The sequence below is a fragment of the Lichenostomus cassidix genome, chromosome 2 (genome assembly GCF_008360975.1).
Source record: "Lichenostomus cassidix isolate B80296 chromosome 2, HeHo_3.0, whole genome shotgun sequence".
In the NCBI taxonomy this organism is placed as follows: domain Eukaryota; kingdom Metazoa; phylum Chordata; class Aves; order Passeriformes; family Meliphagidae; genus Lichenostomus; species Lichenostomus cassidix.
The window spans coordinates 90,724,897-90,738,397 of NC_139482.1; the positions used below are offsets into that span (position 1 = coordinate 90,724,897).

General features: G+C 40.4%; 1 protein-coding gene across 2 annotated transcripts in view; it reads left to right on the forward strand.

Moving 5' to 3' along the window:
* The window catches only part of TMEFF1 (transmembrane protein with EGF like and two follistatin like domains 1), a 112,236-nt gene that overhangs the window by 70,869 nt on the left and 27,866 nt on the right, over positions 1 to 13,501 (forward strand). For both annotated transcript variants that reach the window (XM_085052337.1, XM_085052336.1), the window contains exons 3-4: positions 174 to 303; positions 6,562 to 6,588. In XM_085052337.1, the coding sequence (XP_084908463.1) occupies positions 174 to 303; positions 6,562 to 6,588 (157 nt within the window). The remainder of the gene's footprint in view (positions 1 to 173; positions 304 to 6,561; positions 6,589 to 13,501) is intronic.

A 13,501-nucleotide genomic window follows, 5' to 3' on the forward strand; every position in this document is an offset into this window, starting at 1 on the left:
AAGAGGAATACATATGGTGATACTGTAAAACTAATATATTTCAAATCTTTCTTTACTAAAAAGGGTTATAAGTTGCTGTTAGTAACACAACTATCTTCTTGTACATTAATATGGAGTTAAGATTCATCACTTGATTTCTGTATGACTGAGTTATTTTATAATTTCTTTTTCAGTGTCACACAAACTATATTCCAGTTTGTGGATCAAATGGAGACACTTACCAAAATGAATGCTTCCTCAGGAGAGCTGCTTGCAAGCACCAGAAAGAGATAACAATGGTATCAAGAGGACCTTGTTATTCTGGTATGTAAAACATCACTTTATGTCACTAATAAATGATGTTTTATGGTTAGCTCTGTAGTTTTGCCCTTAATTCCAGCAATTAAAAATTTTGTGCTTTTCATAGAATGAAATAATGTGGAAACCCTGAGTTCTCTTTATGAATGGAATATTCTTTGAGAGAACAAGTCTGGTATTTCTTCTGATATGCTAACAGATTAATAAATAAACATTAAAAGTTGAAATACTTTATCTGAGAAAGTAGATTAGGAATGCTTCTGTGGTGTTTATAGAGGACCCTTGATATTTATCAAAAGGCTTTCAACAAATTTGGAGCAGACTCCAAATAAGCCATTTCTTTAGGTCTTTTATTTTTTGGATGTGCAGAATTGGTGTGACATCCAGCAATTGACACTGATCATCCTGACTGCCTCTCTACTTGTACCCAAAGCATTGTCCTTGACTTTGGGTCATTACATTGAAGATATGCATAACTTACAAAATCATTCTACCTCACATTTCTAATGGGGTAGCCTTTTTTGTCTTTCCAAACACTTAAAGCATGGATTTTCCACATGTTTCCAATACATGGGACAGGTTTTCACTGTCTTGATTATTGCAACATCCTCAAGGACACAGAAGCTTTAGCCATAGGAGGTGCTCTGAACCTCTGGATACATGCAAAGCTGGTGAGACCAGACACATGGCTGGCTTTCTCGGAATCAAATTAAATTATTAAATACTGTCAACAGCTGCAATCTTTGGTACATAAATAATACACACAAAGTATTAAGTTGTGGGACATCCCTCATCTTTGGATACAGAATGGTTACTTGGATTAATCTAAACAAGGCTACACCTATATGGCAGCCAAAAGCATGACCATGGGTCAGATGCACACTCCTTGCTAGCTTTATGTTGGTTAATTACAATGACAGTTTAGAGTTATCAGGCCTGGAGCTCACTGGTAGCTGCAGCAGCTTATCTGGAATTTAGGATAAGTGCCCATGAGGTGTACCTGGTCCAAGTCCTTGCTGCTGCCAGTCCCAGTTACCTCATTCAAATGCAGAGTGTTTCACACCAGCTGCTCTAAGGCCTCTGAAGCACAGATCTATATTTTGGTCTGGCTCATGTTTACTAAGGTCCAAAACAATCTGTGTTCTTGGTCCTAGTACTGAAGGAAGCCTGTGTTTTGTGCCCAGCACTGAAGCATAATTCCAGCATCCCCCAGGCAAATGACTGAATCTACTGCCTTTCCCAATCTCCCACCTGTAAATTATCTCCAGATGCTGCAGGAATAGGAAAAAAATGCAATCCAGTTTTGGAGGACTCATGTATTCCTATAACAACACCCAAGAAGTATGAAGGTTTGAACTGAGGATGTATAAGTAAATAGTGTTTTTGAATTTCATGTGCAAATCACTTTAAGAAATGGACACACAGCATGAAGGCTTTTCTCTCTTACTGAAACAAAATTCAGGGACAATGTTTTGGGAGCAACAAAACGTGTTTGTTTATATATGCCTTCTACTATACTAAGAAAAAGAAATTTCAAAATGAAAAATCTATTCTTCTTAGCTGCCTCAGATTGCTGGCAGCTAATTACTACATTACTCAGCTAATATAGGAATTTTTTTCAACCTTCCACTCCTTTTCTTTAAGTCCTACATAAAAACCAGGAAACACAGTGTAATTTTTAGCACTTAGTGTAACAGATCAAGAAATGTGCTGAAACACAATGGTCCAGGAAGTACTGAAAACACATTTCTGAAACTGAGGTTGTGATTCAGGCTGCATACTGCACTTCCACTGGTGCAACTTTAAGTGCCTCAGCAGAGCTCCACTAGAATGGTACCCACTGCTCCCCAGGTGTCTGATGTGCTTCGGGTGGTGTGACAATATTGGATGATAAAAGCCATCATCCAGAACCTCTCCATGCGCTGCCAAGACAGCAGCATGTTTGTGCTCTTGATCTGTTACACATGTAATGGAGAATCAAATACCCAAATGCAAAAATATTTTATAGACCCCCATTCATTTTTACTGAGTGCCTTTGAATTTGCTAAAATGCTTTGTTCTGGGGCATCATTGGGAGACAAGTATGGATTCACTGGTTTCCTATCAGAGTTTTGTTTTTTCAAAGCAAAGCTTCCTCCTGGTGGGATGCACCCAAGACAATAGGATGAAATTCCTCCTTAGTGTTGTAACAACTGTTTAATATTTAAAAGCTATCAGGCTTCTGAATCTCATACAAGAATAAAATACTTCCCAGTTGCTAGGGATTGATACCTTCTGAAGCCACAGCACTGGAACAGACTATATTGAGTGATTTAGTCACTAAATCATTATTCTATTTCTTGACAGGTAATATTTTGATTAAATATTTACTGACGTAGGTGATTTGCAGCATATTTATTTATTTCCTTTGTTGGAAGGCTGTCAGAGTTTCAAGATTCTGAAATAAGCGATGTTTAAAAAAGAGTCAATTATAGATGCTTTAGGAATAAACAAAATGCAAGTTTTGAGGTTAAAAATGGTTGTTTAGAGAAATGAAAGAGAATGTATGACTGAAATTTTGGGTCTGCACATACAGGTTTTAATATTCATTTTGACTGTTGCCAGATTTATATTATATGCACATGAAAATACAACCACACAATGATGTGATACTTGATTATACTTGCAGTTTCTCAATGTACTATGTATATATTTGGAAGCCACAGTCCATTGCTTCCTGTTGGGATTTCTAAGTTAAAAAAAAAAAAAAGAGAATAAAGCTATTTGCAGAACTAGAAACAAGCACAGGGATTATTCTTTTAGGAGTGGCTTATAGAAGGGTCCACTTGCTTAAAATTTTTCTGTGGACTGTTTGCCCTCCTGTTTGTGCTAAACAGTTTGGAGCTGTTGCCCTAAATAGGGAAGAGATGGGTTCAATTTTCATGCTAATTTGAGTTAAAAGCCATCCCTACTGAATAAGAGAGGCTTCAGGCTTTTTTGGTTTTGGGGAGTTTTTTCTGCCTCTGCACCAAAGCAGACCCACTGTGCAGAAATGGCTCCTGTTCAGAAAGAACAAAAAGGAAGATTCTGATGGTAGCTGAGTGCTTATGCATTCAGATGCTGTGTCTGATCCAAGTCCTTCTTTGTGTATTTTATCCAGAGACTCCTTCATGGATAAAAGCAGCTTGCAGCAGAAGCCTGTAATATTTGTGTATTAGCATCTTTTTATAGAATCATGGAAGGGTTTCATTTGGAAGGGACTTTAAAGATCATCCAGTTCCCATTTCACAGCCCTGGGTAGGGATATCTTCCACTAGGCCAAGTTCCTCAGAGCTCCATCCAGCCTGGCCTTGAACACCTCAAGGGATGGAGCATCCACAACTTCTCTCAAGTGCCAGTGCCTCACACCCTCACAGTAGAATTTCTTCCTAGTATCTAATCTAAACCTACTCTCATTTGGAATCCATTGCCCTTGTCCTGTCACTCCATGCCCTTGTACAAAATCCCTCTCTAGCTTTCTTGTAGGCTCCTTTCAGGTACTGGAAGGCTGCATTTAGGTCACCTCAAAGCCCCCTCTTTTCCAGGCTGAACAAACCCAATTGTCTCAGCCCTTCCTCTTGGGAGCGATGCTCCATTCCTTTAATTGTCTCAGTGGCCCTTCTCGGGACTCCCTCCAACAGGCTGACATCCTTTCAGTGCTGGATGAAAAAAGCTGGATGCAGCACTCCAGGTGGGGTCTCAGGACAATGGAGTAGAGAAGGAGAATCCCCTCCCTCACCCTGCTGGCCACGCTGCTTTTGTTGCAGCCCAGGACACCTTTGGCTTTCATTGCTGGTTCATTTCCAGCCTCTCATCTACCAGCACTCCCAAGTCTTCAGCAGGGCTGATCTCAATCTTTTTAAGTCTGCTTGGAAAGAGGTGGCCTAAATAAAGATAGAGGTCAATCATTCCTTCTCTAATTACTGACCAGTGGCTGGGGAATGCTGTTTGTGCCCAGCATCTTCACTTCTTTGAGCATCTTTCTTGACAGATCTCAGTGCATGGAGACCACTTTTGAAAATCCTGAATTCATTAAGGGCCTGAAAAGAGCAGGGCTGCTTGTCCAAGTAAGCTGGAAAAAAAATGCTACTCTTTTAACCAGCAGCTGCCTGGGAAAATCTAGCCAAGGCTCAGGGAAGAAAAAAAAATAAAAAAGCAGGAACACCAGCTTAGTTTAGCATGGTTACCCTGGAGACGAGAGTCCTAGCATAGCTCCCAGGGAAAAGTTGAAAATTATACAGTGTTATAGAGGATGATACTTTGAGGTCTTTTTAATGTTTTTTGAGAACTGAAAGTCCAAAGAAGTGGAAATGGATCTATCCTGTTGCTATGCTGTCCTGCCAAGTGGATTTCCATGTATATGAAGCCAATGATCTCTAGAGACGGGCGGTCTGAGCATCAGCTCTGCGATTTCCAGGGCACTCTAGTTACAGCTCATACCATGTGTGGTGATACCTGCCCTGCCCCTCAGGACAGCACACAGGACATAGCCAGAGCCCTCAGCTGGAGCTGAGCAGCACTTCTCACCCCAGGGCTGAACGCGCAGGGAAAAGCAATTGGGGAGTGAGAGCTGGAAATAAAAACACAGAACAAGTCAAGCTCCTTTGAGACATTTTATACTTTGTCTTCCATGTGAATTACATGATGAACTTGCTCATGTTTGTATGTCAGCTTCCTCTCCCCCCTAAACAGCTTAGGACACAATTTCACCACCACAAATAAACCTGTATATTAACTCATATAAGTAAATTATACTCCTTAAAATTTCTTAATGAAGCAATACTGCATCATAAGGCATATTTCTCAGTGACTTGACAATGACATTTTATATGGGATTGCCTGCTTTGTCAGTAAAGTGGGTCACTATTGATGGAAAAAAAACCTTCTGGTTTTTTGCGTTAATTTCTGTAAAGTAATAAGCTCAGTCTGTTAAACACCAAATAGTGGTATAGGAGGAAATAAAGGCAAATTAAGGCAAAAGAAAAACAAATCTCTATTCTTGATACTCTGTGTGACAGGAGATTATTTTTAATGTGTGAAGTGACCCAGTAACGTGGAATTTCACACTTTCATCCACGCACTAGAGGGAATTATTCTTAGAAATACAGCTCCTTAAAGAAAAGCAGGGGAGGGAACCAAGCAAATGGAGGGTTTGGTTTTTCCTCTGATGTGAACAACAAGCTCATGTGGGGAAGTAAGATCCCCATTCCTCTCTCTGTCTGGCCTCCTTCTTCTTTCATTTTTTTGCAGATAAATTCAGCTGCCTTCTCCATCACCAAAGCAGGCATGAAATGAGAGGTGTGGGATGAGCAGAGCCTGTGCTCTGCTTCTCTCCTCTTCGCTCCTCTCCTCAGCTTCCAGAGAAGCTAATCTAATGGGAATGGGGAGCAATTCCCTGACAGTAGTCACCATTCCATTCTCTCCTCCTCTCCTCCTTTGAGCAAGAAAGACAGGGAGGTTTGTGACTCAGAACATGTGTTTAAGGGCTTGTCTTTAGTGCTGTGCTAGCTGAAGATTGTGCAGAGTGCTGCCCAGCGGGATGTACAGGCAAAATCCCTGAACAGCTCCACAGTGCTCTGGAGTAGAGTTAGTTGGCCAGGGTGGTGAAGAAGCTCAAGTCCTGCTGACACTTGAACTGCTAATGCAAATGGGATCCAGTTGAAAGCTGTCACTCATCAGATGCTAATCCAGTCCATCAAATGTCAATGAAATAACTATGCCATTAGAGCAGTTTTATACAAAGTGATTGACTCAGATGAGAGAAGCTATTTTGTCATTACATGACTGAAGTCAACTTGGAGGACTAATTGTCTTCTGGAGGTAATTCTGCAGTCAGGTGATTTATGTGTTACTCCTTGAAGTACCACTTTCAGGGCCAGAGGGTAAGGAAAAATAAACATTCCAAAAATTGGACTTTGTACTCTTCATCTCTGTTGAGTTTAAGAAATTTTAATCTCCAACAGTTGAAAAGAGGCTAAGAAAGCAATTTAGTTTCAGTATTGAATGGTGCTATTCCTTGAGTAACATCTTGACAGGGAAGGGAGAGACTAGGGCACAGTGGATGTGGACAAACCCTATTAAAGGATGCCAGACCTTGTGTGGGATGTTTGTTTTTACAGCTGGCTCATGAAATGTAACATCTGTGTAATGTTTTACAGTGACAAGTTCCTGAACAAACAGCTGCTCCTGGAGCAATATTTTCATTTGCTTTCTTTTTTTTTTCCTCCCCCTCTCTTTCTTTTTTAGATAATGGCTCTGGGTCAGGAGAAGGAGGTGAGTACCAAACTCCACTTATATTTGCTTTTGGTCTTTCTTTTTAACTAATGTGTGTCAGTTTCATACACATATATATACACATTGCTACTGTATAACATGAACTGAGGAAAAATTACGGCACTTAAAATAAGCTTTAGTGCTGCAGTATTATTAGACCATCTCACAAAAGTATTGTTAGAGAAGCAGGTTGCAGTGTGCATTTGACCAATATTGTTCTTTCATATTTGAGCTATATAATTTTTCATTTGCTAGCAGCATTGTAGTGCAATATTTAGATCCCTATTTCACCTGTATTTCTCTCCAGAAAATGTCCATTCACAATAAATTTCCTACAATTTTTTTCTTTGCATTCTTTTCCTTAGTGTCTAAAACATCTAGTTGTTACCTTATCCTTGGTCAAGGTTGCTGCCTAGAATATATAACAATTGCATTATGACATCTGTTTATATAAAATATTTTGCTATTTATATAAAATATGTTTCTGTGCAAAGCTGTGTATTCAAAGAGGGAATGTAGAACAGCTGCTAGTAGTAGAAGTGTTCCTATCTTTCAACACATCTTAATCTTCTTCCAAGGATAAAAAAAGAAAAATTATCTTAATTCTATCTTTGATACTACTAGCAAGAATACATATAGAATGAAAAATGTGAGATAGATATATACAGAAGGAGAAAAACTGTTTTGCTTTTAGGCTTTGGTAGTATTAAGGAGGTGTTGCATTTCACACTGATGGGACTGAGTTTTGAAGTATTGCAAATCTTGTACAGCTACATGAAAATGTGTTTTTGTGGAAAACCATCAATGGCACATCACTATGTAGCTAAACATAACTGTTAACTTTTCAAAAATCGGGAGCTAGCCCCTTCTTTTTTCCTGTATGGATGTGAAGGGGAGGCATTTCCCTCCCCCTTGGTAAGATGCTATCAATAAATTCCTGGGCTGCTGCCAGCACAGGGCCATTCTCACCTTTGTTTCCTTTTGGGGCATTGTCGAAGGAGCAATTTTCTGCTCCAACACTGCCTTTTCTTACCTCCACAGGTGATTTTTCTGATGCTTCACACTCTTTCCCCAGCTCTGTTTGCTGCTCCTTCTCCCTTTGTTATCCAGCCTGTTATTCCACTACAGCTGCTTCTTGCAAGCCAATCTTTCTTGCCTTGGTACCACTATGCAGTTCTTCTAGGAGACAGATGCCAGTAATTTAGTCCATGTTTCACTTTTATTTTTAGAACAGTTTTAGAAAAGTTTGAATGCTGTTGAGATCAGTTGTTTGGGATTTTTTTCACTATTTACCAACAGCATACCAAAATCCCACTTAAAGTTAGATCCCTTGTAAATGTTACTCTGTTGGTCTGGAAGAGATTGGCAGCCAACTGATAAATGTTGGGATCCTGTGGATAACTTTAAGAGCAGTTTGGAAAAACATAGGCCAGAACATGCTGCACACTGAAGAGGTGAAAGGTCCATGTTCAAATATACTAGTGTCTTGATTTGGGGCAGGAGGCTGAACCCAAATCCACCTGTCATGGTAAGAGAAGCCCCAATGGGTCTCCTTTTGTCATTGCTATTCTTTTTGTTCTCAGTTGAAATGCTCATTGAGCCTGGGACAAAGAGACAGGGAGGAAGGATGCGTGCCATGGAAAGGCTTTGTTAGCTGGGGCTCAGCATGCCAGTGCATTTGAATTATTTATGCAAAATAGAATGCCATCGGCTTAGGAGGTTTGGTGGTCCCTGGATACCTTGCTGAAGTAGTTGGTGCATTGTCTTGGGAGGTGGAATATGTAGATTCAGTTCACTTCAGGCATAAAGAACTGAATCTGGTTCCCTTGGCCCCAGGTGAGTTTCTGCACTGCCTGGGTATTGAATTAAGAAGGAACAATGTACTCATTTTGTCCTCCAGCAGTTTTGTGACATTAGCCCTTCATTTATTGGGGTTTCTTCTGAGTGCCTTTGGGCCAGCTGAAACGTTCCTTCTTTTATTCAGTAAGAAAACAGTTGGGTGTAATACTTAATTTTATGTTAAGAAAAAGGAAATTTAAACTATGAGAAATTGAAATCCTGCGTGGCTCTTCTGTTTTTTGGGGTTTTTTTTAATACATCTAGGCTCTTTGTGACACATTGAATTATTCCTGTCCCTGTGCACCTTCCTCACTAAACTGGGTGTTGGGTTATACTTCTGCAGGACAGTTGGTTAGTCTTCAGCATGTTAAGTCACCTTCTGTGCCTAAAACCAATCCTTCAAAGGATGGAATCCACTGTTGCTTTGGTTATTGAGCTCTGCTCTGGCTGAAAATTCAAGGATATTATCGTATTTGGAATTTGTTTTGTTCCATAATTCAAGTAGCTGTAAAAGTGTTACATGAAAGCATTAAAATCTGGAAAAACTTATTACAAATTATGGGAGTTTAGGATCAAAACAAAACTAGAAGAGTGACGGACATAATGAGGATGGAGATGCATTGTTTGGAGTCCAAACAAGAAGAAAGGCTAGAAACCCAGGCAGAGGGTGAGCTGCAGAGTAGAGGTGCTCCATGGTGCCTCCACAGTCCTGTCTCTGGTTATTTCAGCTATGGGACTCTCTGCTGCAGAACTGCATCCAGGCCCAGCCTTTCCCATTTTCTTTTGGAGGAAGTCAGGATACACTGAGATGTAATAATCACCCACGCCTGAATGCTTAATCTCATACTCTTGGATAAGGGTGCTCAAATGGGAACCTAATTCCCTGGGGAGTCTCTTTGCCCTGCCAGTTAGGTACAGCTACTGCTGGGAAGCACAAGGAGGCTTCAATGGAAGTGGAAAAATTCAAGGAGAAGTGAGAGACAACCAGCAAGCAAGCAAACATACTGGCTTAGAGACTTGTGTTTCCTTCCTAGGATTTGCATTCCCAGATGTTAATCATGGAATCAGTGTTTGCTATGTTTCTCAAACCTGCAGTTAGTGTGATTGTGTATGCACCAGTGGTGCTTGCACACATGGAATGGATGAGTGCAGCTGCTTGTGTGCATGCAGGAAGCATTGCAAGTGCTGTGCAGATGTACTGTTTGTTGGTGGATTTTTAACTTTGCAGGAAAGTACTGGGAAAGTATCCGAGTTGTGCTCTTCAGTCACCATAGCTCTGCCTGAGACGGTCTCTGCTGCTGAAATTAGCTCTTGGCCTCATGTTCAGCTAAGATTTGTGCTACTGGTTCACCCTGTTCTATTTAATTATCCAGAATAATTATCCCATTAATTATTCTGAAACTTGACTTGATGCAGATTCTCCCTCCTACTCCCAAACTGTGTGATGTTAATGCATTCACTTCTATATTAAAAAAAAAAGAGAAGTATGTTTAGAAACAATTAAAAAACCCACAAAAGTCCTCTTCCTCAAAGACTGTTTCAGACAATATCTTGCCTCAGAAGTTATTGTGTGCTATAAGAAAAAACAGCTGAAGACCATGAAACTACTGGTTCAGGTTCTCCACAAATCATGTTTATTGTTACAAAGATACTAGATTTTAGGAAAAGAATTAAGAGTAGAAGAATTTTTACAGTATACCTGAATGAGATGAAGTAATATAATTTTTAAGGATAACACAATTGTCTAGCTGCCCTCTGACATTCTGAATGAGCTATTTTCATTTTCTATGCTCTGTTAGCACTGAGTTGTAATAAAATGACCCATTTTTCTAATTTCAGAAGTCTGAAACTTCAATTAGCGTAATAAAAATTGTAGTTATGAAACCAAGCAGTTCGTCACTTGTGGCAATGGGTATCCTGAGCCACTTCTAAGAAGAGTATATGATTGTTAATTCAGAAATGAGAGAAATTTTGAAAACCTCAATACTCTACCATCATGTTTCACTCCTGCAGAAGGCAATGTAGAGTAGAGACTCAGACTTTAAAGAGTTGCTTAGCCGGGGTCATGGCTGAAAATGGCAAGATTCTTTCAATTTGCATTTAAGATGTGGGCTTCTCTCTGTATTCTCATATGAATCATTATGCAATTTCCCTGTTCTGAAGAATGCAGTCACAAAATTATGTCCTTTGTTTAATCAATATTTTGTTAGAAGGAGCAGGTAAGGCTCAGATTTGTGTACTTCTCTGCCGGTTGCAAATTGCAACCCTATTTGACCTTCTGGATATATTTCCACAACTTGCAGATTGGGGCACAAGAAATGATTCTCAGGCTGTCACATGTACATAAAAAGGTAGATTGCCAGCTTGCAGCTGTGATGTTGACTTTGTGATATAGTAAGGCTTTTGCAAGAATGTGTTGAAAACCATCAGCATTTGTTACATACACCATGAAAGAGCTAACAAATGGTAAAGGCTTTTCAAGCCAGCCTCTCAGAAACAAATCACTATCCTAGAAGAGGCAGGTTCTGTGCTCTAGTAATCAGCCAACAAGGGTGAGATTTCCAAGTGTCCTACTATGCCCATAACATTAATTTTTAATTTGTTTTGTTCAGTGTTTGCCTGTGTACCTGAGCAAAATGCCCTTTTGATATTAAAAAAGTTGTAATGGTAGTTAGACAGATGGCACCAAATCATTTCAGGCTTTTAAGCTAAGGAAATAACATGCTTGCAATACATATAGCTAAGTTAATTATTATTAAAATAATTTGTTTTGAATTTCTAATCCCTCTGAAATTTAATAGCTGAAGTATCTTGTGATGAACGTCTAGCAGATTGCATTTAGTAATTAATAAATTGATATACAGTATGTGCTTTTTAGCAGGCTGCCATCTGTTCCTTCCCCTCACTGGGGACAACACTTATCCAGTAATTGTCACACAGTCAGGGTGGAATAAACACACACAATTTAGAGCCTCGAATATTTTCTATTTTAATTTGTAATAGTGCTACTGATTTGTTTTAATGTATTTTAATATGACTTGCAGAAACTTGATGGTGATTAGCACCCTGGATAGGAGGTAGCATCTTTTACCTATTTCTATAATGGTGTGTGACTTAGAAAGATTTAAGTGTGGATTCCATCACATGGCTTGTCACTGAGTATCACTTTAGCTTCAAATAGCCCTGTTTATTTCTGTCAAGATCCTACTTGATGTAGGTAAAATTAACACTGAAATAAGCAAGAATTGCTGCTTTTCAGCAAAGGTTCATAAAGGCAGAGGCAAAGGACCTAAATGTTCAGGCATTCTGTTAGTGGAAACTTATTCTAAGCAGGTTTTTCAGGGGTGCTGGAGCATACTTGGAAGGATGCTGGAGCCAGGGGTACATAAAGACAGATTCCTATTCCCTCTTGCACAGGATAGGTGGCAAATGAGGATGGGTTCATCTCATATACCCTGCACTGGGCCTGCAGAGAGGTGTCTAGGGTGTTCATGAAATTGTGGGACACCTCCCTTGGCACCTGGTGACTTTCGTGTCCTCTGTTTTCCACCATCATCTAGTCATGCTTAATTTCCCTGGTGTTCACTCTGCAGCTGTTGTGTCTTCCTTGGGAGAAAAAGGAGTTAGCTGCATTTAAAGCAGGGCACTGGAGTGAATGGGTACTCAAGTTCTGTAACTAGATGTTTCTGCAGTCTGAAAGCTTTTGTAGTCTTCCAGTATGCCAGCTTTCCCCACCATTACCCACGGTGCCATATGCACAGAAGCAAACCAGTAGTTCCAGCTCTGAGGTGTGTGAAACACCTAACACCTAACAAGGGTAGTGGTGGCAGGGAGTCTTACAGTGTACATCCTCACATCCTTCACTTATTAAGTTTGCACATTGTCATTATCATAAGCACTGGGCAAGCATATCACCTCAGCTGGGTTGTGATTAGGGAATCAATCTCCAAGCTCCCCTCCTCCAGGCACCTCAGTCATAAGTAGACTCAGCATCCTCCTGTTAAGCCTGTAATGCCCCTTCTTGCAAAATCCAATTCCAAAGGCTGGTGTCTTTACTGAAGCATGCTTGAAGTGCAGCTTGTGGTCCACACTGCACACGGAAAGGGTCTTTCAGCCAGGTGTATATCTCTGCTATAACAAGCCAGGCTGGGTGGCTGCATAAGAGAGCAGGACCTTCCACAGTGCCAAATACTGCTTTTGCATGTGATCCAGCAGTGTGGTCAAGAGAATTCAAGACATCACTTGCCAAAAATTTGGGAGAGCTAAGAGTGGTGTTGCACTTGCTTTAAATATATACTTACAGGAAAAAAAAGAGCAGGTTTGCAGCTTTGTTTCAAATTATGGGAGCAATCTTCATTTTAACTAAATGTGTCATTAAAGTTGCCCTAAAAGTTAATGGGATGTAGGATAAGTCGCTAAGCTCTGGAGTGAATTGCAGTCCTTAATGTGCAATTCTGTGGACTGTGGTATTTTGAGAGTAGTCTCCAGTGGTAGCTGTACTGATGGAATCACAGTAAGATCACGGTGGGGGTGGTTCTTCTCTGGTTTGGGTTGCAGAAGAGGATTTGCTGAGGCCCTTCCTAATTTTCCAAAATCTTTTTGAGATTAGTTGATCCCATGAGATACAGTAAAAATTGATATGATCCCAAACCAGTTAGGAATTAGTTTTCAGAGGGGCTTTCCTAGACAAAAGAATTCTATCCATACATGGCTACAGAGGAGTTGCAGCTCTCCACAAGCTCCCCCCTCTTCACTGGGAGTGGTGATAAATACAGATATACAGCACAGCTCCCTGTCCAAGCCATGCCTTAGGGCAGACTGAGCTTCACCTTGACACAGATGGATGCTTTTGCTCCAAGCCTGATTGAAAGCCCTCAGCAGAAACCCAGCCACATTACCATTGTAGGAACACACAAATGAGTTGCTGAGGGAAGCAATTTACTGCTGCCCAATTCCTCTAGAGCAGCTGTCCATTGGCAAGCTCCTACCCTGCAGCTCCTAAGACAGAGCTGGCCGTCTTCTGCAGAGGAATAATGACTCGAGGAGAAGTGTTAGGGAGCACAGCTCAGAGAGA